We start from the raw sequence: 25,287 nt of genomic DNA, 5'->3' as shown, positions 1-25,287 counted from the left end.
CCTCCCTATAGATATGCAGGGCAGTTCCCCCCCTCCCTATAGATATGCAGGGCAGTTCCCCCCCCTCCCTATAGATATGCAGGGCACAGTTCCCCCCCTCCCTATAGATATGCAGGGCAGTTCCCCCCTCCCTATAGATATGCAGAGCAGTTCCCCCTTCACTTACCTGTAGTTGTGCCAGCGCCGCTTCTCTCCTCAGATCAGCAGATAGGAAGTGAAGACGTCCTGCTTCCTGTCTGCTGCATAGCAACAGGCAGCCTGGCGATTGGCTGTGTGTTGCTAACCACTGACCACCAATGCTTTTGATTGTCGAGCCCTCCACTCCCCCGCAGCGACCCCCCCCCCCCCTGTGGCGACCCCCTTTCCCCCACCCCGAAAAAAAAAATGAATGAAGAAAAAAAAAAAAGAATGAAAAAAATAAATAAATACCCGCAGCGCCGCGCCCCCCGGGACCCAGCGCCCCAGGCTGCAGCCTGGTCAGCCTAGTGGTTGATCAGGCCCTGTCTACAACATCGGGTGTGTGAATTGCAGAGTTATTTATTGCTGCAAGTGTGAACTGGAAGAGTTGAAGTGGTCATACACCCTTAACCTGCAACTATGCTCTTTTGTGCTGGAGGAGAGGAGGAGATAAATAAAGTTGCTTCTGTTTGAACTGAGATGGCCTGGCATCCAATATTTCATTTGCACTGCACCACACCACTGCACTACAGTCGACCCAGATGTGATTTGGAGAATGTCCTTCTGATGAAAGTGTTAATAGCAACTGAAATGCGTTAAGAAGAAAAAGAACTTAAACTTCACATAGTCTATGAATTCTGCATACAGAAGCTATATGATGTTGAACACTTTTGTGTCAAAAAAGACAAAAGTATTATAGGAGTGATACCTTTATTGGCTAAGCAAAATACATTTTTATATTTGCAAATATAAAAATGTATTTTGGTTATCCAATAAAGGAATCATTCCTACAATACTTTTGTCTTTTTTGACACGAAAGTATTCAACATCACATAGATTTTTCTGGCTGACACAGTACTGCAATAATATATATATATATATATATATATATATATATATATATATATATATATATATATATATTTTTGCTACACATTCTGCATACAGAAGCTAGTAGATTGGCAGTGTGATTAACTATTCTACTACAAGGAGGAGATTCAGCTGACCGGCTAAGCGGTAATTCATTCTGTCATACAGAGGAAATTCATTGAAAGCGGACTCAGATTAAGGGCTAGATTTACTAAGCTGCGGGTTTGAAAAAGTGGGAATGTTGCCTATAGCAACCAATCAGATTCTAGTTGTCATTTATTTAGTACTTTCTACAAAATGACAGCTAGAATCTGATTGGTTGCTATAGGCAACATCCCCATTTTTCAAACCCCCAGCTTAGTAAATCTAGCCCTAAGTTTTCTACAGATTGGAACTGCATGTTGGAATATAGACATTTGGAGTATATGGAACCTGCTCCAGTCTACAGGTGGTCCAGGATTATTAATATTATTATTAATTTTTATTTATAGGGCGCCACTAGGTGTCCGTAGCGCCTTACAGGGACAAACAAAATTACAATACGAGAGACAGCACAGAACAGTAAACACTAATCACAGTAACTCAGTGAGCTCAGGGCACAGCTAGAGATGTGGGGGAGGGGAGAGGGGTAGGTCCACCAACAGCGGCACCTAGGAAGGAGGGCACGGAAGAGAGGGAGACCCCCAGGGGGAAGAGGAGGGAGCGAGAGGGGACGGGGGAAGGGGGTCCTCGAGGAGGAAGGCTAGGTAGCTGGTGAGCAGAGTTAAAAGTGGTGGAGGCAGGAGGAGAGAAGACCCTGCTCAAAGGAGCGTACAATCTCAGGATAGACAGAACCGGGGTTATGATGGATGCAACTTGGCAAAGGTGGTGCAGATAGGGGCACAGTTGACCGGTACCCATACCAGTCAGTTCGGGGAGGTGTTGAAGGAGCAGCAGCCCCAATTTACCAGCCGACTTGGGCACAATATTATTGTGGCCCCCATGTTGAAACAGGCAAGGTTCTCCCCATACCATGTGAGCCCTGAGGTGCTCATCATGGTAAAAAAAAAAAAAAAAGATGTACATGAGATACTGGCTTTGGGGGTGATTGTTCATTCACAACGTTCCATGTAATAACATATGTAATGACTTTCATAGAAAGCTCTTCTTCTGTATGAAGAGAAATCTGAGTGGATACCCAATAAATGGTTTCATTAGTCAACTTAGAATACTACATAGAAAAATATTATCACACCATATAGCAATGCAGTCATGCTAATTTCCACTGATGGCCACTCATACATTTTAGAACACTTGTAATGTTTTTAGACAAAGATATATCTGGACTATTGATCATATATATTAAATATATTCTTGAATAAGTGAAATATAGTGAATAAGATGAAAGTCTTGACCTGTCAAAGTTTTAGAAAACATTGCTCCAAAACTATGAATACCAAACAATGATTAGAGAGGTCGCACTGTCGCTGGCCATATGAAGAGTAGTTGAACTGTTCACTAGCATACATAATTTTAGCTTCTCATGTAACCTCCAACCCAGACTGTAATAACAAACAGCAGTATCAGTATAGGCACCATACAGCTCATTTTACTCCAATCAGTTCTCCTTTAAAACCACAATTTTTAGAAACTTTTCTTCATTTAATCTTGAACCTGATTTCAAAGAATATAATTTGTTCCATGTCACGACTCTCCCTGTGACTAACATCACACATTTGTACCAATATAACTAATAAAAACATAGGAGTCTTGTCACACTCTAAAACACATAAACAAAATAAAAAAAGAGTACCCAGTAGTTCTAAAATATCCCCGGACTATACTCCTTGTGGTTCATTGTAACGCAGTAATAGTGTAATAAATAATTTAATATAGTACTTTGTTACTTCTGACTGTAAGATACCGCTACTCTTAATAATTTATGTACAGCTCATTCCGAATCATTTCTAACTTAAGCTACTATAAATGTTATTAAATTATTACATTTTTGCACAAAATATTCAATCATAGAAATGTTATTATCTTTAGTCAAACCATAACTTTCACCTAGCTAGCAGGTTCATTAACATTAAGGATATTGTACCTGCTTTTTTTTTTTTCTGCACAAACTATAAATAATAATAATAGAAAATAAATTTGGCAAATACACTATAGTGTATATTAGTATTTGGTCACATCTGTTAATTATTGTATTGAGGTGTTTCAGTCAGACATGTTGCCAGAGGTGTATAAAATCAAGCACCTAACAATGCAGTCTCCATTTGCAAACATTTGTGATACAAAATGGGTTGTTCTGAAGAGCTCAGTGACTTCAATCGTGGTTCTGTGATAGGATGCCACCTTTGCAATAAGGCGGTTCGTGAAATTTCATCCTTGCTGGATATTCCACAGTCAACTGTACGTGATATTATTAAGTGGAAGCTTTTAGGAACAACAGCAACTCAGCCACGAAGCGGAAGACCACGTAAAATCACAGAGCAGGGTCAACGACTGCTAAGGCGCATAGTTCGTAAAAGTCGCCTACGCTCTGCTGAATACATAGTTGATGAGTTCCGAACTTCCACTGACATTAATGTAAGCACAAAAATTGAGCAGCAGGTGCTTAATGGAATAGGTTTCCATTGCTGAGGAAGACCATACCAAGACCAATGCTAAGCATCAGATGGAGTGGTGTAAAGCACACCAACACTGGACTGTGGGGCAGTGGAAACATGTTCTGTGGAGTGATGAATCACGCTTCTCTGTTTGGCAGTCAGGTGGGAGAGTCTGGGTTTGGTGGATGTCGGGAGAACGTTATCTGCCTGACTACATTATGCCAACTGTGACGTTTGTTGGAGGAGGGATAATAGTATGGGGCTGTTTTCCAGGGTTTGGTTAGGCCCCTTATCTCCAGTGAAGGGCAGTCTTAATGCTTCAGCATACAAGTCATTTTGGACAATGCTATGCTTACAACTTTGTGGCAACAGTTTGGGGAAGGCCCTTTTTCATTCCAACATGACTGTGCCCCAGTGCACAAAGCAAGTACTACAAAGACATGGTTTGATGAGTTCAGTGTGGAAGAAGTTGACTGGCCTGCACAGAGCCCTGACTTCAACCCCATAGAACACCATTGGGATGAACTGTAATGGAGATTGTGAGCCAGGGCTTCTCATCCAACATCAGTGCCTGACCTCATAAATGCTCTACAGAATGAAGGGGCACAATTTCCCACAGAAACACTCCAACATCTTGTGTAAAATTATAGTGTGTACCCTGTCTTAGATGTCAATCAGATTCTAGATAGCATATTTCTAGTATACGCCAGAACATTGATGGCCAACCTGATACAGGCTATAACAAACAAATATCACAAAATAGCAGGAAGGGTCAAAGGGCCGTCTGTTGCCCATCACTGCTCTAGAAAATGATAGCTAGAATATGATTGGTTGCAATGGACAACACCTCCACTTTTTCTTATTAGAAGGTTTGCTAAAACTGTCCTTTGGGAAGGAACATATTTCAAATACATGTGTAACCCAAATAAGACACACAGGAACGTTCCTGATCCACTTCTCAATGCACAATGCTCCGCAAGTGTTAGATGCGTGCACTTGAAAATACTGGTGCAAGTAATGTGTCTGTGCAGTACCCAAATTTTACATGATAAGTAAAATTGTGATGCCTAATTGCTCTTGCATTTAACTCTTACTCATCTCCTCTATGTGAAATGTTCTGTCATAACATGAGATGTAAGCTATTTTCATAATTTAGGAAAATTTATTAATTATTAAGGCCTGTTGCGTCCGTACTATTGTTAACAATAAAGATTTTCTGATGCGATTACTGTGGTTCCAAAGCATGAAAGGTTTTATTAGCAAAGCATAAAAAGGCAAAGTTTGGTATATATACGCGTGCGCCTGTTGGGACCAACTCAAGCTTCAATCAGAATGCTCTGAGGTCCAAAACCAAAGCTCAACAATTTATACACAGCACAGTTGTAAAAGTAGTGTCATCACAGAGATATACAGTTACAGTTGTAAGGTCTTCATTCATAGGTGAAACGTTTTTGCATTCTCAGGAATTCCTCTGGTCATAGTTCTTCAAACTTCCAGGTGTCCTTTCCTCAGGCTTCTGCCTCTAGACTTGTATTAACTGGTTTTTATGACCCCTATATACTGGATATTTGTTTTAGGAATAAGTGATATTATTTATAACTAGTGTTCGCAACGTGTGAATGCTACACAAGTAACAACGGGAAACTGAAATTACGAGCAGATTGATACCAATGTAATTCAGATGTCAGAAACATAATTTAGCTTTTCCCCACATTATATTTTATATGAAAAATATTGTAAAATACATTAAACACACTTAAATGTTATGATAAACATTATGCTGTATACGATTTGCATCGCAATTGATTGTGGTGCACAGGTATTATTAATTTACCTCCTTCATCCAATTATTTATCTTTAACAGGCCTGATTCACGCAAGCGTAATCTGAACTTGTAATTGCGTATGTGCGCTGTATTCAGAGTTGAAGGTGTATCCAGGTCTTAATGAGAAGCATTTTACAACAGACACCCCCCTCAGACACTTGCGTCTAACTTGCGCACATGTACAAAATCCTTCTATGTTATATGTTATGAATGCAGTTGTTGTGAAGCGTAATTTAAACGTGAATAGCCTGGCTAGTATTGCAGGCACAACTTCAAGACGTGCATACAGAAAATAAATAAAATAAATAAATACATTTTAAACTGATTGATACAACACACTCGGCACATCCTAATCTATGGCCGAGGAACTACTAAAGTCATTTGCAAAACTGTAAGTACAAGCAGTTCGCTACTTTGGGTATTTATCATCATCATCTGCTACTTAGACATGCCCCTGAACATCCTGCTTTTTCAGCTGCATCTGCAACTACATCCCAATCTGAATCTGTATGCAATTGCTTGAACACACCCTTACTGTACATTCATCATCTTCAATTTATATAGTGCCAATAATTCTGCAGAGCTGTACAGAGAACTCCTTCACATCAGTCCCTGCCCCATTTCTTCAGATGTAAGGAGTCAAAAGTGCCAAAAAGTTGCAGGTCTGAAGAGCCGCAGTTGCTTATATCCACTTTTTGAGCATGCACAGAGAGAAAGGCTGCAATGATAGGCTAAAAGCAACCTTTCTCAATCTTTTTCCATAGGTCACCCCTAAAATGCCCTCCTTGCCCTCCAACACTGGCTCTGGACCTATGGTGCTCCTAAACCTGATGTGGCAGAATTTTGCTAAACACAAACTACAATAGGTCTGCACATGATCTTATTTAATAAGACAAGAGAGAAACTGCATGTGTCATAAATGGTGACAATATGGCTTTTCTTAACATAGAGACAATGTGCACTTGTGATCATAACTAACACACAATTCATCATCATCATCAATTTATGTAGCGCCAGCAAATTCCGTAGCGCTTTACAATTGGGTACAAACATTAATAAGACAATACTGGGTAATACATACAGACAGAGAGGTAAGAGAACCCTGCTCGCAAGCTTACAATCTATTAACTAAAACACAATTAATCCCATTCATACTTTATATATATTTATTCTTATCTTTTTTTAACTGCATCAATTAGATACAGTTGAATGAAATATGATAATTTCATGAGACTGTTCCATCCACCATATCATCATCATCATCACCATTTATTTATATTGCGCCACTGATTCCGCAGCGCTGTATTATAAAACATTTCTGTACACAAAACAGGGGCAAACAATGGAAGAAACCATTAAACAAGAAGTGGAGGTCTTATCATATTCTACATAATGATCTCAAAGGACACATTGTATTAAAATCAATATTTACTTTCTGATAATACATGGCACTTTGACATTCATCCAGCAACATAGAGGTTCCAATCATATAAATAACAGCAGAACAGACTCTCTTATTTTACATTTGGGAAGATTCTTACAAAGTGAGTAATACTTTCTTCTCCTCTCTAATATTTCTATGTTTAATATACTTTTTATAATCCATATTTTAATATCTTAAGAAGGCACAAACATTTAAACAGGTTTTCTCCTAGCAGAGTGTAACATCATGTACCATTTTATGAATTTTTTGTTTTTTTTAAATCATTATTTCACTGCATTATATTCAGAATGTAAAGAAGAAAGTTACAAAAGCTCAATATGTTGAGATCTCTCATCAGTATTTATAATAATCTGTAAAATGATAGGAGGTAAAGCTTAACTTCCCTATGAGGTTATGTTTTTTTTATCTTGAAAAAGAACATTAATGTACAAATCTTGGATTGTACTGATCAAAGCAGGACACCTATATATTAATTTCACAATTTTAGTCAATAAACTATCATCTCTTATGGCCACTTTTTACAGTGATAAGAGATTAATTTTCAAAAGAGTTTATCATCAGTGTCTGCAATAAGAGGCTGTCCCGGCAAAGACTTTATACCAATGAGAAAGCTTTTGTCGTTTGCTGATCAGAGAGTGAAAGACTTAGGGGCACATTTATCATTAATCGGCAAAAGTGAGAAATAGTTATCAATCCTTATCGCAAGGATAAGGATTGAACTATTTCTCAAATTTATTAAAAAGGGAACACAGAAACAGCAGTTCCGAAAACTGCTGTTTCTGTGATAGAAAAAAATCACACTTACCCCCCTCTTCGGATGCGCTGTCTCGGGATCTCCTCTTTGTTCCTCTTCTTCCTTCAATTGCGCATGTGTGTCAGGCGCCGCTCGGCGGCCGCCCGCCCGTCCACACAGAACGTCTGGTTGCCTAGCAACCAGACGCGTCACTTCCCCTTCCGCCCGGCCGGCCAGCTCAGACCCAGAAGCGTCCCCGTTGCTAGGCAACGGGACGCTGCTTGAAGAGAGCGCTACGGCGCTACAGGATGTCTAGCGCTACGGCGCTACAGCTATGACAGCACTACTAGTGCTGAGGGCATTGGCTAGCAGCACTATTTAAGTCCCTCTGACCTCACCTCCTGTGCCAGAGTTTCAGGTCCTTTCCTGTCCTCCAGCGTTCCAGTGTTCCTGTGTTTATCTGTTTCCTGACCCTTGCCTTCCTCCAGTTTATTGCCGTTTGCCTGTGACCATTGTGACCCGGATTGCCTTGACTACCCCTTTTGGATCTCCCTTTTTGTACCTCGCTGTCAGAACGTTATCGACCCGGCTTGATTCACACCTTGTTCGGATTCTCCTTGTGTACCTGCATTGCCCGCACCGTTGCCGAACCTGCCTGTCTGACATTCCTCTCGTGCTTCGCAATCTGACTCGTGGAAGGACCGCGACCTGCGTGTTTCCTGCAGCTAAGCCCATACCTCCTTGCGGGGGTCCCTGGTGAACACCAGGGGCACGTTAGACTCCGCGCCTTCCTCCGAGTAGTGCCAACGATAGCAGGTACACTATACTAGTCGTGACAATGTGCAGTGCACATGCGCACAAAGTCCCCACTCTGTCTCTGCAACTATCGTTGCAGAGAGAGCGCGCTGAGTGACAGGGAGGGATCATGTGATCCCTCCACACATGCGCTGTCCAGCTCTGCTCTTCGGAGCAGAGCTGACAGCAGTGGATTTCTTCAATTCGGATGATGTACGCCAGCTTCAGCTGGCGTACATTATCAAGACAAGTTCCCGAAAAAAAATTTTTTTTTCAGGAACTTGTTAGATTGCGGCCAGGAGCAGTCACCATTCTGTTGAATGGTGACTGCTTGCAAAAAACGATCAGGAGTGCAAAGCAGCAGATATCCATGATATCTGCTGCGATGCACCTTTAATAAATTTGGGGAGGGCACATCGGGACTTTAATTCCACGGTAAGTGCACAATAGTGCACTACCGTGATTTGTTAAATATGCCCCTTAGCCTCCAGGGGCCTGATTCATTAAGGATCCTAACTTGAGAAAACTTCTTGTTTCCGTCTCCTGGACAAAACCATGTTACAAGGCAAGGGGTGCAAATTAGTATTCTGTTTTGCACATAAGTTAAATACTGACTGTTTTTTCATGTAGTACACAAATATTAACTTTAAATGTCAGTGTACAAATAAGCTATCAAGTATTTGTGTGCTACATGAAAAAACAGTCAGTATTTAACTTATGTGCAAAACAGAATACTAATTTGCACCCCTTGCATTTTAACATGGTTTTGTCCAGGAGACTGAAATAAGAAGTTTCTCAAGGTAAGATCCTTAATGAATCAGGCCCCAGGTTCTCTTCCCAGCTGAGCTAACTGCACATGTGTAACCCCAAGTCTGTGCATGAGTGACCCCAAGTCTGCGCATGCGCCACTAATGTCATTGACTGGGAAGTGCATTTCTGGCTGGTATAGTGTATATAGGTAACAGATGTAGCAAAACCTATATGTTCAAAAGACAAAATACACACAATATACGCATACACTGTATATATATTTGTAACATGTAAAACAGTGACAACCAGATTACATGTTTCCTCTTTTAAAATATATACAGTATATTTGCATCAACAGTATCGGTCTATAAGCCACCCCAGGTCTGTAGTTTTTATTTAAGAGGTGGCAGCTCGCAAGAACAAATGTCCACATATAAGTCTTCACCTCAATGCATTTTATATGTGTATTTGGGGACAGGTCCTGTCTGGGAGGTTTGCTGTAGTTAAATGGCACTGATACTAATATTTGCGTAAAGCAGACATTTCCACATGATTTAAGGACTACAAATGGTTGATAAATAGGACTATGTTTCAGGGATATCAAAGCTTATGGAACATAGTGAGGCTTTCAGGGGCATTTTGTGAAGTCCGTGGGCTTGTGTGCAAGAGTGATGTTTCCCCCAGATGTGACAAGTGGACAGTGGTGGGGAACAATGACAATGGAGATACTTATAGGCCTCCACCATTCTCCCCTTGTCACATGTGCACCAAGCCCTATCCCCCACACCTTCATAGGTACCTACCTGCTGTGGTGTCCAGTGAAGGGGGGGGGGGTGGGGGGCTCTAATCTTCACAACTGCTTCCATCTCTGCTGCTCCATGTAGGAATGAACTCTGTACAGAGAGCTGGTGACTCCTACTGACATAACCAACACTGCACAGACTGCTCACATGGAGCAGAACTTGAGATGCTGGTGTGTAGTTCAGTGCAGCATGTTGACCCCTCCTTCACTTCATACCACAGCAGGGCAAGAACTGCTAGCAGTGGAGGGTAAGAGACACACCTCCCACCTGTCCCTGCAGATAGGACAAAGTCCTAACTGTGCAGGATAGCTCCCAAAAGTCAGATAGTTGGTCAACTGTGCTACGCTCAACGACCTGTTCTTGCAACTTTGATCGCTCTGTTGCTGCTTGGTCAAATCCTGGTATATTGGGTACTTTTTGAAAAGAGATAGGTGCTATTCAGCTTCTGGAAAGCCGAGCAAAATGTGAACACTCCCTTCCCCCAACCAGCCGTGACACTAAGTCAATTTTACCCACGTTTAATTATTAGGCTTCCTCCACATTAAATAAATAGCAATGAAACTTAATAAATAACCCAACTAGTACCATCATTAAATTATTAGCTTCAACATTTAGTACAGAGGCCCACATTGTATTACTAGCTCCTACAATTTATTAATAGCCCCAATCAATCTTACATTACACTAATATCCACCACATTTAATAAAAAGAGTCCCCATATTGAACACCCTCACCCACACACATCCAGGGCCGGTGCTAGGGTCCATGGCGCCCTAGGCAAAATTGGTGCCCTCTCCCCCCCCCCCCCCCAAAAAATAGGCGCCCTCCTCCCCCCTCCCCCCTCCCCCCTCACCCCGTCTTTTCTTACCTTGTCTCACCACCGCCGCCTCTCTGCTCCATCTCCTCCCCTCCACTCACTGATACTAGTGAGTGGAGGGGAGGAGACGGAGCAGAGAGGCGGCGGTGGTGAGCAATAGCCTCTTCCCCCCCCCTCCCCATGCATCTGAATGCTGTGCGGCGGCCGTGACAGGTATGGTCAGCGGTCGCCGCACAGTTCTAAAATGAATTTCCAGTTCTGTGGCGCCCTCCAGGCGTCCTCCAGAGCCAAGTGCCTAACCTTGTCTAATGGGAGCGCCGGGCCTGCACACATCGCATTAATGACATCACTAAATTACAGTAAAAATTCCCCCAATATTACATTATTATCCTTACAGAAAATATTATAATATTACCTCCAAACAATACATTAACCTTGGGTTACATTACACTAAACTCTCTCCCACAATACATTAAATTCATCCACACATTACATGAATACCCTCCCAACACACTTTACATGCATGACACAACTACATTACATTAAAACCCCCTCACACATTACATTAATATCCTCTCTCATACATTATATTAACACTCTCCCCCAACCAGGTACTGGGGAGTCAGCACCTGATGTGCTGAATGTGGGGAGCTTGGCTCATTTGACGGGGAAGGAGGGGGTGGAGCAGGAAATTAGGGAAAGGAAGGGGATAAGGAGACATCAAGAAGGATTTTATGCGTCCTGACCTTGCCTGGCAGAGAGGGAGATGAGCTAGTCAGGAGAGGGGGCTGATCACTGCTGCCAGTTGTAGGACATTTAATACACTGACTGAACCTTAGGGAAGGGCCAGCCAGCAGGAAGGATCCTAATGCTGGAATGAGAACACCTACATGACTGAGACAACCCAGATAAGCCTGGAACCACAAACCCATGGAATGTGGACACAGTGGGCACATAAGTCATGGGATCTGCATGTGGCTCCCTTAATTAATGGGCTCATGTACGGTGGACACTCTGCAACCATAGTGGATTTGTCACTGGCTTTTGTGCATTTTAGAGTCCTGGGGGAGCTTTTGTTTCACTCAACTTTGGACTGAGAGAAAACTGGAGCACACGCATGCAAGCTCCACACAGATAGGGCCCTAGCTGGAATCAAACCCATGACCCCAGTGTGATACAGCAATGCTAATCACTGTACTTCTAGCATTCTTATATATTACAGCATAGGGTTCATAATTACATATATAATAAACACACCCATTATGAAATTTGCATTACCAAATATATGTCTCCACTGTTGGTCCCACTCCCCTATGCCAATGCTTGAAACCAGTAAGTAACACAATTAAACCCATGCCACATTCAATACTTTTGTGCATATATAAATGTGATAAAGAAGAATAACACTATTAGACACTGCAATGCCATAATTATATTAAAAAATGTTTATATTTTATTTACCTCGAATGTGTGAATTTAGATTCAGAATTATTAACATTCATATTGCTTTACTATGCATGACATTTTGTATAATAAAACAATATTAGAAGATACTTCTTCAACAAAAATCTGTTTTGCTATTTCTATTTTTGACCATTGTACAGAAATCCCCCGACTCCCTAGGTTGGCCTCTAAACATGAAGGTCCTCTTGTGCCTTGCTTTCTTTCTGTGCTTGTACCTTGGATCAGAGGGGAAAGTCTATACCCAATGCGAGTTGTACAGGATCTTCAAAGCAACAGGACTGGCTGGATATCATGGATATAGTGTGGCCAACTGTATGTACTGCCTAAACTAAGATGTGTTATGTACAGTTCAATGTAACATGTGGAAAGGTGTATATTTGAATGCAGTAGAAATATAACAACTACTACTATTACTACTACTACTACTACTACTTCCACAATGATTACTAGTACTTCTACTACTATTATTACTACTAATTATACTACTATTATTACTAATACTATTACTACTACTATTACTTGTATGCCAATTATTACTAATACTACTAATATTACTTCAAGTATTAATACTATTACTACTACTACTACTTTTACTTCTACTACTACTACTCTTACAAATAATACTATTACTCTACTACTATTATTTACTTCTACTACTATTAGTACTACTTCTACTAATATTAGCACTACTACTACTATTAGCACTACTACAGGGGCACACGCAGGATTGCCAGGGGGTGGGGTTTCCCCCCCTGAGCCACCCAAAAAATAAAAAACATAGGATATAAATACATTAGAGACTGTACAAAGAAGGGCAACTAAAATGATGCATGACCTACATCACAAAACTTACCCGGAAAGACTAAAAGATCTTAATATGTATACTTTGGATAAGGAAAAGGGGGGGCTATAATAGAAACTTTCAAATATATATAGTGTTTTAACGAAGTACAGAAGGGAAACATTCTTCAAAGAAGAGAAGCATTAGAAGACGAGGATATGCACTGACAATGGAGGGAAGTAGGATCAGAGTAAATGTGAGGAAAACTTATTTTACTGAAAGGGTAGTGGATAAGTGGAATATTGTCCTGTCAGGATGACAACATAAATCTGATATAATGAAATTGATTATTAAATGTTAGGGCCCAAATAAAATATTGCATTGATACATAGAAGTGAGCATGATTTCCCCTCAGATAAATGTTTGTTTCGTCTTTAAAACATTTGGTCAATTAGCCCAGTAGGAGGTAATTAGGTTGAGCAGACTCTTTGTGAGTAGACCAGTTTAAGATAATACAGATAATTCTAGACCTCAATTGTTTTCATCATGTATTCCACTTCCTAATTGATTTCCTTTCAATAGGTATTGTAAGCACAAAAGTACCACTAGGTGTAGTGATCATAAAGGAATTACGGTTATAAGGTTTAACCCATCACATAATTGTGGGAATAAGACCTAAATCATAGCTGCAGTGTAAATATGGTATATAAAATGAATCTATTGGTAATTGAGCTACTAAAGTGTAAAATGTGAAGTCAGGGAGTCTGTTGTGTGTGCATTCGGTGGCTCTGCACATTCCAGTGTTAGAAGATAGCAATCTCACCTGTGGCAGCTTCAAAGACCCCGGTGGTGAGCTATATCCTGGCCTAGGATGGAGTTTTGACACCTGAATAGACTTTTAGGAACCACTCAGCATGGTGTCTGGCTCAAGGAGAACATGTGCTGACTTTTCTGTATTTTACATAGACAAGAATAATTCAGTTTCAAATATGCTACTTAAAATCAATAAAAGTAGTGATCAATCCCATATTTCTCAATAGCATGATGAAGAGCAGCTCATAAGCCAAATTGAGAATTCTCCCACACAGAGAAGTTGAGGAAAGGAGTATAAGCTCAACTAATACCCTATAGGTCTGTTTGGTATCAATAGATGGGTAAATTCATAGGGAATCTATTAATAATAAAATTGGGTCTGTGAGACACTCCACAGAAAAGTTAGGACACATATTAGAATTGGGTAGCTAATCAGGCAACATACAAATGGTGATTGTAAAAAAGTGTCACAGACCACAACCTCCCTGGAGGTGGGGAAAAGGTAAAGGTGTCTTTAAAAAGCTGTGACCAATTACAATAAATTGTCAGTCTTTTGGGAAAATCAATCTACATTGATAAGATGTTTATCTTCCAAGTCCATGGCACAGATTATACAACTCATGTAAGCTATACTCTGAATTTGATCCCTTTTATTTTAAACTGTTTAGTTTCTGTATGTTATGTCAATTGTTTATTAATTGTTTTTTATATATCTGAATGCCCTGTACCTTTATATATTAAATCTATAAATTTAATAAGTGGCGTCCTTGATACTCTAACGAATCCATTAACATGTTAAGAAGAATATAGCTCAACCAAATTAACCCTTTGAATGCCGATGTGTGATTGGTAATACATTTGACTAACAAGCCTAGGGTGTGCTTGCCTTTACATTTGTGTAACAGTCGGGACGTGTGACGAGTTAACCCTTTGATTGCTGGTGTGGGCTTTGCTAACCTGTGGGCAGCCAGAAGGCTTGAGTGCCAGTGTGGGACAGTATATCGGGGTCCTATTTACCGTATTCAATAGGTGGTGGAAAACCTGAAGTGTGTGGGGGTAAGATAGCGCTGTTGTGGGGCGATTTAGCAGGTCTATAACCTGTGTCATAGGTAGAGAGAGACTGAATGCTAGAATCGTGTGTAACCTCATACACTAAACACCCAAAGTCATGGAAGCTGGGAGTGTGTTCGTGGCACGTCCCATCAGAGGTGGTAGAGGCTAATATAGTAGAGCATTATACATACAAAGAACTAAGGATGAAATAGGGTTTAAGGTTACTATAGGTAAAAAAAAATGGGCATACTAGATGGCCCAAGCGGATCTTATCTGCTGTCAATTTCTATGTTCCTATGTTTTATGTTATCCAATAAAGCTTCAGGAAATTATTATAGTATACACATTATCTAGGCAGTAATACAATGCTGACATCAGTTTATCATAAGCTTAGGGCTGCCTTCTTGACAGGTTTTGCTAACACAATCCTGTTTTTTGCCTCTAGAGATCTGTAACTCTGAATTCTTATTTTTTTAATACACACTCCAGATTCTAGAACAGAGCTGTCCTATTACTGACCTTTTCACACCACTGGAATGAACTGAGCAAACTTTGTCACATACTGAAGTAGCATTGTAATATTAGGGTACATCTGCTCCCTCTTCATTTCCTTCCAATACAGCTTAATGTGAGCATGCAAAGTGGTTCCTTTCATTGGTCCTTAAACAAGTTCTTTAGATCAACAGCTGACTTAGGTAATGTAAAGGACTTTATCTCTACGGTATCTACCGTACAGACCGTGCACTCCCCCTTTAGTGTCTGGCCACACCCCTTCAGTGGCACACACACTATTTAATGGGCCCCTACTGTTGCATTCCCCCAGTGGGTCCTATATGCTCCAGTCAAACACTGGTACTAAAAGAGGGTCCTATAAAGATCTGCTTTTGTAATTAAGGAGAATATATAAAATCTCACTTCAAAGGAGGAAATTGCATGAAATGCCTCAATGATGTTTATTAGTGTATTGACTGACTAAATACTAATGAATTTTCACAAAAGTTGCCTATAGTAAGAGGTAGGCAGTAATTATATTTGTAAGCCTGAGAATGCTCAAATATTCACTTTGTGATTACATCATGTTACAGGGATATGCCTTGCCTATTATGAAAGTCGCTACAACACTAAAGCTGTAAACAACAATGGACCAAGTCGAGACTATGGAATTTTTCAGATCAACAGCAAATGGTGGTGCAATGATGGGAAGACATCAGGAGCTAAAAATGCATGTGGGATAAGTTGTCAAAGTAAGTATTGTGAGGATAGCGGGTTAATGTGAAGATCATTTACTGCACCAATTGGTGCCCCTAGTGCATACATAATAACTTAGGTAAACAGTAGGCAATGCAAGACACATGAAATTACCACTGTTTTTAAAAACAAGTATCATTCACCCCACCAAAAGCCTAATGTATAATCATATCCTAAATGAGTTTATAGCCACTGTACCCTCTGGACTGCTCAGGCACACTGTTCACTTCTCTACCAGCAAGGTAGAGACCAAGCTTGATGCCTCCTCACTAATGACAGGCTCACAGTGTTGCAAAGTCTACAGAAGCGTGAAGCCCGAAGTCACATGTACGACCAACTTGTCCAGCAGAAGCCCTAATTCCTAGTCAGTTGTATCCAAATAGAAGACCATATTAGCGGGTGATGCATCCTCATATTCCTGGTCAGATTCCATGGTGATGTGGCTTCAACAAATGGGCACTACTTATTAGAGGGGTTGTCACTTAGTCTCCCTCCTTCCTCAAGTAGCAGTGGGCACCCTGTGGTGATTAGCTCTCTGGGTAGTGTAGCTTATGCCCATTGTATCTCAATGTTATACAATGGGCATAATCATCTTCACATTTGGGCATTTTAAGCTATGTCCCATATTAACACTTTACAGTCTTTTTAGACAAATTAATATTCCAGAGGAAGTACTGCAAAATGGTATGATTTTCTTTAGGTTGTCCTATGTTAGAAGAGAAGCACGAGATCTATTACATATAAAGTAACTTGGCTCCAAATTGGAGGTGACTGAGGATTTGGAACAGGGGGAAGGGGAGGTAGCGGCACAACAGGCATCATGGTTGTGACCATATTATAAACAGGCTTGCATGCCTTTTCCCCTTCCTGATGCCATGGAACACACCCCCTGAGACAAATATGGATTGAAGAGTGGAAATGTGCCAATCCTTCAAGCATATTTGCTTTCACTTATAGACAAATTATTGTGGCTGAAAAGAATAGTAAAACAGCTACAGCAACCTATTTCCTCTTAGCTGATAGTGGAGTTTGAATTATATCAAAATAATTATTGTAAGCTAAAGGCTGACTTTGGAAAACTGGGTCACAGATCCAAACCTTAATCATAAGAGCATCAAATTAGTTTTATTATTACTATTATCATTATCTTAATTTATAAAGGCACAACAAGAGGTCCGTAGTGCTACACGTTGGGGGTGTGAACAAAACAATGAAATTACATAATTTTAAAAATACAAACATTAAAATCACACAATTGTTTAGCTACATAAAGAAACACAAGGAAAGAGCGCCCTCCTTGTGAGAACTTTCATTCTTGGGGGGAGGCAGGGGCAAAATGAGTGTGTGACTGGATCACTTTTGGTAAAAATTTATTTAAAGCAAATAGGGCAGGGCACTTATATATGTAATTGCACGTGCACTTATTTTTGATATTGTGTATATTGTGAGATAGGAAATCGTTATCTCTGAGACCAGGGTAAAAAAGTTGGTTTTTCTGTTTAACCTTGCCATAGGATATGCCTATTTCTGATGTGTATATATATGATACCATGAGCCTGTGTTTACCAAGCCTTTGGTGTTTTGTGATGTGGGGAAGTGGCTTGTTTTGGGTTTTTTGTTGTTCTGTGGAAATGTGTATTTGGCGACTGTCTGAAGTATTCATGTCAGTCAGACCTTTTGACTAGCTAGTGAGTCTCCTGCCTCTGAAATAAGATCCAGGAAATCACAGCAAGGTTTTTAAGAATTTCATAGCTAAGTATAAATATTAGTGGCTTTGCAATGCATGTAAATCCATGTTTGTGTAAATAGAGTACATCCTGATTCTAAAAATAGACTATTTCGGAACTGTATAAAAGATGATCTGTGTGAGCATGTAATGTATCATTCTGATGGTCCATCTGACCTGACCACTGATACCTTAAATCAGTGGAACTGTCCTTGTCAGGACACTTGAGCAATAAACATCACTCTGCTTCAAAGACCTGCTTGACAACTTCTTCAATATTGCTGTAATCCTGTGACCTGCAGATTAGACCCTAAAATCTAATCCGTTCTCCGGCTGTCTGAGGTTTGGACCCAAGCTTTTCCAGTACCACCGCTCTGCCTGCTACCTGCAGCTCTGGTCAGTGTGATAGGCCAGGGAGGATCCATCCACAGCAACCCGTATCCATAGTAAGATGTCCGGAGTTACTAGCCCAAGTGTACCAGCACAGGAGTACACCTGCAGTGACAGTTACCCAGAAGGAACGTGGTTCTGAGGGCCATAAAGGAGCTCAATGGTGGCAGCATTATAAGCCCCTCCTACTGCGGCAATAGGGCGCATTTGGGATAACAAAAGGGGAAGGTGGCAAAGTAAGCCCAGACGATTCCCAGCAACAACAGACAGGGTGGCATAGGCTGTCCATCCTGTCACAGAGGGTGATATTGAGTGGGGGTAAGTAGAAATGGGGGTTTCAAAGATGGAAGAGTTTGGAGAAGAGCTGGAAGGATTGAATAAAAAGATGAGTTATTAGGGTACGTTTGAAGTCTTGGAGACTAGAGGATAGTTGGGCGTAGAAGTGTGTTCCAAAGATGTGGAGCAACACTTGTGATGCTCTGGAAAGGGGAGTGGGAAGAGGCTATCATTGGGAGGGATGTAAAGCAGTGTAGAGCAGAGAGTATGAGAGGGGTGTGGGTAGGAATGGAGAGGTAGGTGGGAGAGAAGTGGCTGAGGGCTTTGTAGGTGTAGGTGACTTTTAAATGGATTCTGTAGGTGACAGGTAGCCATTGTAGTGACTGGCAGAAAGGGACAGCAGAAAGAGAATAACAAGAGAGAAAAATCAGTTGGGCAGCAATGTTGAGGATGGACTGTAGTGGGTAGAGACATGAGTGAGGGAGGCCATAGAGACGGTTGTAGTATTAACTTGAGAGATAACGAGAGAATGAAATTAATGGTTGCTACCAAAATGCGAAAGGGCCTCATCCTAGGGATTTTATGAAGATGGAATCGTCAGGAATGAGATAGGTACTGAATGGGGTGGGAGGGAAGGAGAGGAAACAGTCTAGGATGATACACAGGCAGCGAAATTGAGGGATCTGATATTGTCAACAGATAGGGAGAGGAGAGGATCCAAGGGGAGATGAAGAATAGACAACTGGAAATGCGAGAGAGGAGAGAAGTCATGGAAGGACATGTATATTAGGATTTTGTCAATGTAGAGGTGGAGGCCAAATGATCTGATAATGTCACCAAGTGAAGAAGTGTACAGGGAGAAGAGCAGGGCCCAACAGTGGAATCTTGGGGACACCACTAGGTGTCCCCAAGGATGGAGAGGTTAGTAAGGTAAGAGATGAACCATGAGAGGTCAGTGTTACGGAAGACAATGAAATGGAGAGTTTGTAAGAGGAGAGGCTGATCAAGGGTGATGAAGGCAGCAGAAAGAACAAGAAAGAATAGTCAGGAGATATGTCCCGTTGATTTGGCAGTAAGGAGATTGTTAGTGACCTTGGTGAGGGCAGATTCAGTGAAGTGGAGGGATTTTGTTGAGTATGAGGGAGACAAGGGCATGCCTGAAGGCGTAGGGGAAGGTAGCAGAGTAGATACCTAGCCAAATAGATTAACTCACCTGTGCATGTTTAAAGAAATCCTGAAAACATGAGCTGTTGATACTTCATCCCCAGAGCCAAGGTGGTGGGGGAGGGTGAGTATCTAGGAATTACAGACAGACACTGTAATTATACCAGGGTGCTAGGACTTAAGCCCACTGGTTACCATGGTTTCTAGGGATTAATAGATTACACAGGCAAGGAGAGATGGAATATACAACAGTATCTTTACTGCAGAAATGCAAAAATACAACTGTAAAGCAACAACTTTATTAATAATAATAATAATAATAATAATAATAATAATAATAATAATAATAATAATAATAATAATAAATAAAGAACACCCAAAATATCACCAGACCTCACAGGAATCCCCACAGCATCCCAAAGTCAATAATATGGCAACCGCTATATAGATGAATAGAAATGACTTAACCAGACCACGATTAGTTACCAGACCAAGATGTAGCTTTGCACATGGTCCTGGTGCTGATTCTAAGTTTATCCAATGGTGGTAAATCATCATGCTGGTGTGCCAACCTGGGTGCAGACCAAACTGTTGTTATTGAACAGAGGATGCAGAGTCCCAATAAAGGTAAATCAAATATCCTTCTGGCCAAACTTTAGTAACACTTTCTCTGCCCACCCCGTAGGTATGTTCCTTGTGGCCAAGGTGCAAATATTCTCCTCCCGGCACAGATGTAAATACACTCCTTAAGAACAGGCTGTAAATACACTCCTCCTGTCCAGACTATGGAGTTAGGCCTCCTGATCAAGTTATATGCACACTTCCCCCATCTAAACAATAAATACACTTCTCTTGGCCAGGCTGTGAATATGCTTCTCCCAGCCCAGCTGTAAATCCGCCCTCTCACCCCTAATGCTCCCAGGAGCTCGGCCATTATGATAGGGATCTGATCTCCAGTCTCCTGACTCCAGCAGGCTCACCAAGCATACAGACCCAGGAGCAGCTCCAGATAAAGCAGAGATTTTTGCAGCAAGATGTGAAGAGCAGTTACAGGTCAGATGCAGGATCAAAGGCAGGAATCATGATGAAGCTGGTGAAAGAGATGACACTACACTATGCTCTTGAAATCCTTGAACACACTAAAGTCTTCCTTGCAGGGTTATCCACAGGTCAGCGATGCTGGGATTGGCTGGGAGGTGTTAGTGGCATGGAGATGGGCAGGGACCAGGAATCTCTCCACGTGCAGTCCTCCCCTGCCGAGCTGGTGGCTCACTGTCTGTTACAGTACAGAGAAGAACAATGGTGGTCTGAACTGGCTGGAATTATTGGACAACTTTTTGAATATATGAATTGGCTGTTGAACAATTTTTGAACCTTTAAACTGATCTTTTTCTGATATTATTCACTGTCTTTATGAGATGGTTTACATATGTATGCTGCATGAGAAGTGTGATCCTATATACAGTAGTATTAGAAGCGCCATTTCAGTTTTTCCCATTTTTTGCATTCAGATTCTATTTGACACACACGATAGTGATTGTGAGGGGATAATTTGAGGGCTGCCTCTTGCTTGATTGCACAGGTACACCCAGTTATTTTGTTTGTTAAGTGAGACAGTACAGCTTACTTTCCTGTACAGCATAACATGTATTATATTTCCCATGATTCATTCTACTCTTGTTAGGAACTCCCAAGTCAGTACAGTGAAACTCGGGAACTACTCAGAAGGCCAGGTGTTCGCTGGAGCTAGTGGTGGGGACAGACTGGGCTGCGGGCCGACCGAAGGTGGAGTAGCATATACTGACTTAAAGGAGTTTCCCAGAAGTGGAGTGATTGGTGGACTGTAGTATAAGAGGAATCCAAGGTCAAAAGGTCACCGGCACAGATGCAATATCCAAGGGCAAGCGAAGGGTCAAACTCACAGGCAGAGAAGCAAAATCCGAATTCCAGGCTAAAGGTCAAGGTCAGAAGAGAAGGGTCACAGGTCCAATAACAAGCAGGGATCAAACACAGATAGTCAAATCTAAGGTAGCAGGAACCTAAACGGATAGTACAAGCAGGCAGCAGGACTGAGGACAGAACGCTATAACCGTCAGTGAGGCTGCAGACCTCACTGCCTTAAATGTACGGATGAGCCAATCAGAGTCTAGCTCTGAAAATACTTTCAGGAGCTGATTAATGAATAAATCACAGTCTAATAGCCAGCAGGCTATTAGATTTTCCTGCGCAACGGTCGGGAGTTAGGAGGAAGTGACGTCCTGGTCGTCATGGTGACGGCCGGGACGCTGGGGCAGGCAGGAAGCGAGCCGCGGCGGCTGTGAGTACCGCCACGGCTCGTGACAGTACCCCCCCCTTGAGGGGGGGTTAAGGAACCCCGACATCCAGGCTTAGCGGGAAACTTCCTAAAAAATTCTTGAATGAGTCTTCCAGCGTGTAGACGTCTCTGTGGTATCCAAGAGCGCTCCTCAGGGCCATACCCCTTCCAATGAACGAGGAATTGAACTTGACCTTGAACCCTCCTAGAATCAAGGATTTTTTCAATAACATATTCGTGGTCTCCGTTCACCATCAGAGGCCTGGGCCTGTTAGAGAGAGAACGATTAAACTTGCTGGGAGCAGCGACTTTCTTCAGAAGTGAACAATGAAAGGTTGCAGGTATTTTTAAGGAAGTGGGTAGTTTCAATCTAAATGCCACTGGATTAATTTTCCTCTCAATTGGAAACGGTCCGATGTATCGGGGGTCCAGCTTCCTACAAGGTTGCCGCAACTTGATGTTCCGTGTGGATAACCAAACGTTATCCCCCACTTTCAATGAACAGGGTCTACGGTGACGGTCAGCGAAGATCTTGGATTTTCGGGAAGCTTGACCTAGTGCAGCGTGCACCTTTTTCCAGACGGACCTTAGCCTGGCCGTAAAAGCAGGCGTTCCGGAATCCCCACAGGGAACAGTAGTAGAGAATGAACTGGATTTTGGGTGAAACCCGAAGTTGCAGAAAAACGGGGACGTGTGAATAGTGGAATGGCAAGAATTATTGTACGCGAATTCTGCCCAGGGCAAAAGAGAGGACCAATTATCGTGAAATTTAGACACATAAATGCGCAAAAACTGTTCCAGGGCTTGGTTTGTCCTCTCTGTCTGTCCATTCGACTGAGGATGATATGCTGAAGACAGACTGATAGAGATCCCGATGGACTTACAAAAGGCTTTCCAAACCCGGGCAACAAACTGGGATCCTCGATCTGATACTATATCTTCAGGAGTCCCATGAAGACGAAAAATATGCGTCAAAAACAAGGTGGCCAGGGTCCTGGCATCCGGTAACTTGGGCAAAGATATAAAATGTGCCATCTTACTGAACCGATCGACAACTACCAGGATGGTGTTATGTCCTGCGGATACTGGTAGGTCAACAATGAAATACATTGACAGGTGGGTCCAAGGCCTGCTCGGCGCCGGCAAGGGTAACAATAGCCCAGAAGGACGGTTCCTATCAGTCTTGTTTTTAGCACACTCAGGACAAGCCCGAACATAATTCTCCACATCGTCTGACAAAGTGGGCCACCACAACCAACGAGAAAGAACCTCAATAGTCCTACGGATTCCCGGATGGCCAGCAGAGCAGTTGTTGTGGCCTTCAATGAGAACGGATTTCTTTAAATGAACGGGGACAAATAATTTGTTGACCGGTGTCTGAACTGGAGCGATTCTCTGGAAGCGCCGGATAGTTGCTCCTAGATCCTGGGTGAGTCCAAGATGAACAGCAGTTGTAGGAACAATAGACAACGGGTCCGGAGACTGAAGATGATGGGCCGAAAAACTTTGGGACAAGGAATCGGCCTTAATATTTTTAGAACCTGGACGGAATGTAATAATGAAATTAAATCTGGTGAAAAATAAGGTCCAGCGCGCCTGCCTAGGATTCAGAGTTTTAGCTATCTGAATGTATTGGAGGTTTTTATGGTCCGTGAAGATGGTGATGGTATGGGTAGCTCCCTCTAACCAATGTCACCATTCCTCCAGTGCCAACTTAATGGCCATCAATTCACGATTGCCGACATCATAATTACATTCGGCAGATAATTTTTTTACAGTGCTGGGCGTCCGGCCGTTGCCTCAGCAACGGTTGGGAGTTAGGAGGAAGTGACGTCCCGGTCGTCATGGTGACGGCCGGGACGCTGGGGCAGGCAGGAAGCGAGCCGCAGCGGCTGTGAGTACCGCTGCGGCTCGTGACAACTCTAACGTGTACTTAATAGTCTGATCTCAACATATCATTTTGTTTTTTAGGTCTTCTGAATGATAACATCTATGATGATATTGAATGTGCTAAAAGAGTTGTAAGAGATCCCAATGGTATTTCAGCTTGGTAAGTTATGGCTGTTATTGTTTTCAATATTGATAAAGCAGATAGAGCTGCAAATAGTAATGGTGGAGTTGTGAATGGATTGGAAGAGGCGGGAAGGTGTTCGCCCGGAGCAGCTGCTCCGCCCACAACAAGCATGTTTGCAGCCTCAGCTCTTAGGCCTGATACATCCAGATATTATCTACAGTCACAAGATGTTTCACAATTTTATGTATTTCTAACTGACAGGGTCGCCTGGAGGAACCATTGCAAGGGAAAGAATTTGAGTCGGTTTACTGCTGGATGCTAAACAATGAGAGAAGGAAAGTGCCAGTGTTTTCCAATACACCTTACTGGTCTTTGAAGAATTACATTGACGATTATGTCTGATCAACACATACTCAACCATTGTAATAAAAAATAAATTACAGCACAAAAATGTGTGGTTATTCCTCATACAGAAGGTAGAATTTTCTGGTAGTAATAGAAGATTAGGACTATTTACAAGTGCTCTTGGATATATAGTATATAGAGGGAGCACATTCTGTTCAGACAAATGGTGCCATCAAGCACCAGTCTCACAGCGATATCCCATTATGTCAATATCATATCAATATCACCACTGTTACTTCAACCCATCCTATTAGTAATGAAATACAATGAAGCAAAATTCTTTCCATCATATAAAGTCTTGTACCAGGAAGAAATATATTGAGTCATCTCTTGTTTTCAAGTATGTCTTGATATGTGTGTTTATATGGGTTTATTTAAGCACTGCTGAGAAGACAGGCTGTAGAGTGGTAATCATCAGTGAGCTATACTGAATTTTAAGGTGACACTATATGCTTTTACTTTACCGTGTGTTTTTTTAATTCATTTAATGGACTTTATTCATGGCTTACTACTCCCCAACTACCAGAATGTGACAAGTGCATCAATGTTATATGCAACTGTAGACACTTCTAGGGGCCTGATTCATTAAGGAGAGTAAGGCAAACAAAGGAGAACATTTGCTCCTGGACAAACCATGTTACAATGAAGGGGTGCTAATTAGTTTATTATTTTGCACATAAGTTATTTACTGGCTGTTTTTGCATGTAGCGCACAAGTAATTGATAGCTTAATTTTTACACTGAAAGTTAAGATGTATCTAGGACATGGCCTACCCTAACTATCAATCTATTCTCACATTTTACCTTCCCCTCCAATGCAACATGGTTTTGT

General features: G+C 41.6%; 1 protein-coding gene across 1 annotated transcript; it reads left to right on the top strand.

The window, feature by feature from the left end:
- Nucleotides 1–12,445: 12,445 nt before the first annotated feature.
- LOC142149795 (lysozyme C-1-like) lies at nt 12,446–24,373 on the top strand. The gene is made up of 4 exons (XM_075205102.1): nt 12,446–12,584; nt 16,005–16,163; nt 24,009–24,087; nt 24,313–24,373. Exons 1-4 carry the CDS (start codon nt 12,446–12,448, stop codon nt 24,371–24,373), a joined length of 438 nt encoding a protein of 145 aa, XP_075061203.1.
- The last annotated feature ends 914 nt before the right edge of the window (nt 24,374–25,287 follow it).

This window comes from Mixophyes fleayi, chromosome 4 (assembly GCF_038048845.1).
Source record: "Mixophyes fleayi isolate aMixFle1 chromosome 4, aMixFle1.hap1, whole genome shotgun sequence".
Classification (NCBI taxonomy): domain Eukaryota; kingdom Metazoa; phylum Chordata; class Amphibia; order Anura; family Limnodynastidae; genus Mixophyes; species Mixophyes fleayi.
Note: the sequence above shows the minus strand (reverse complement) of the source record. Positions and strands in the feature narration are given on the sequence as shown.

Coding starts and splice junctions, on each gene's coding strand:
- LOC142149795 (XM_075205102.1), top strand. CDS start 12,446: ATGAAGGTCCTCTTGTGCCTTGCTTTCTTTCTGTGCTTGTACCTTGGA. Junction 16,164..24,008: donor ATGTGGGATAAGTTGTCAAA/GTAAGTATTGTG, acceptor TTTGTTTTTTAG/GTCTTCTGAATGATAACATC. Junction 24,088..24,312: donor CCCAATGGTATTTCAGCTTG/GTAAGTTATGGC, acceptor TCTAACTGACAG/GGTCGCCTGGAGGAACCATT.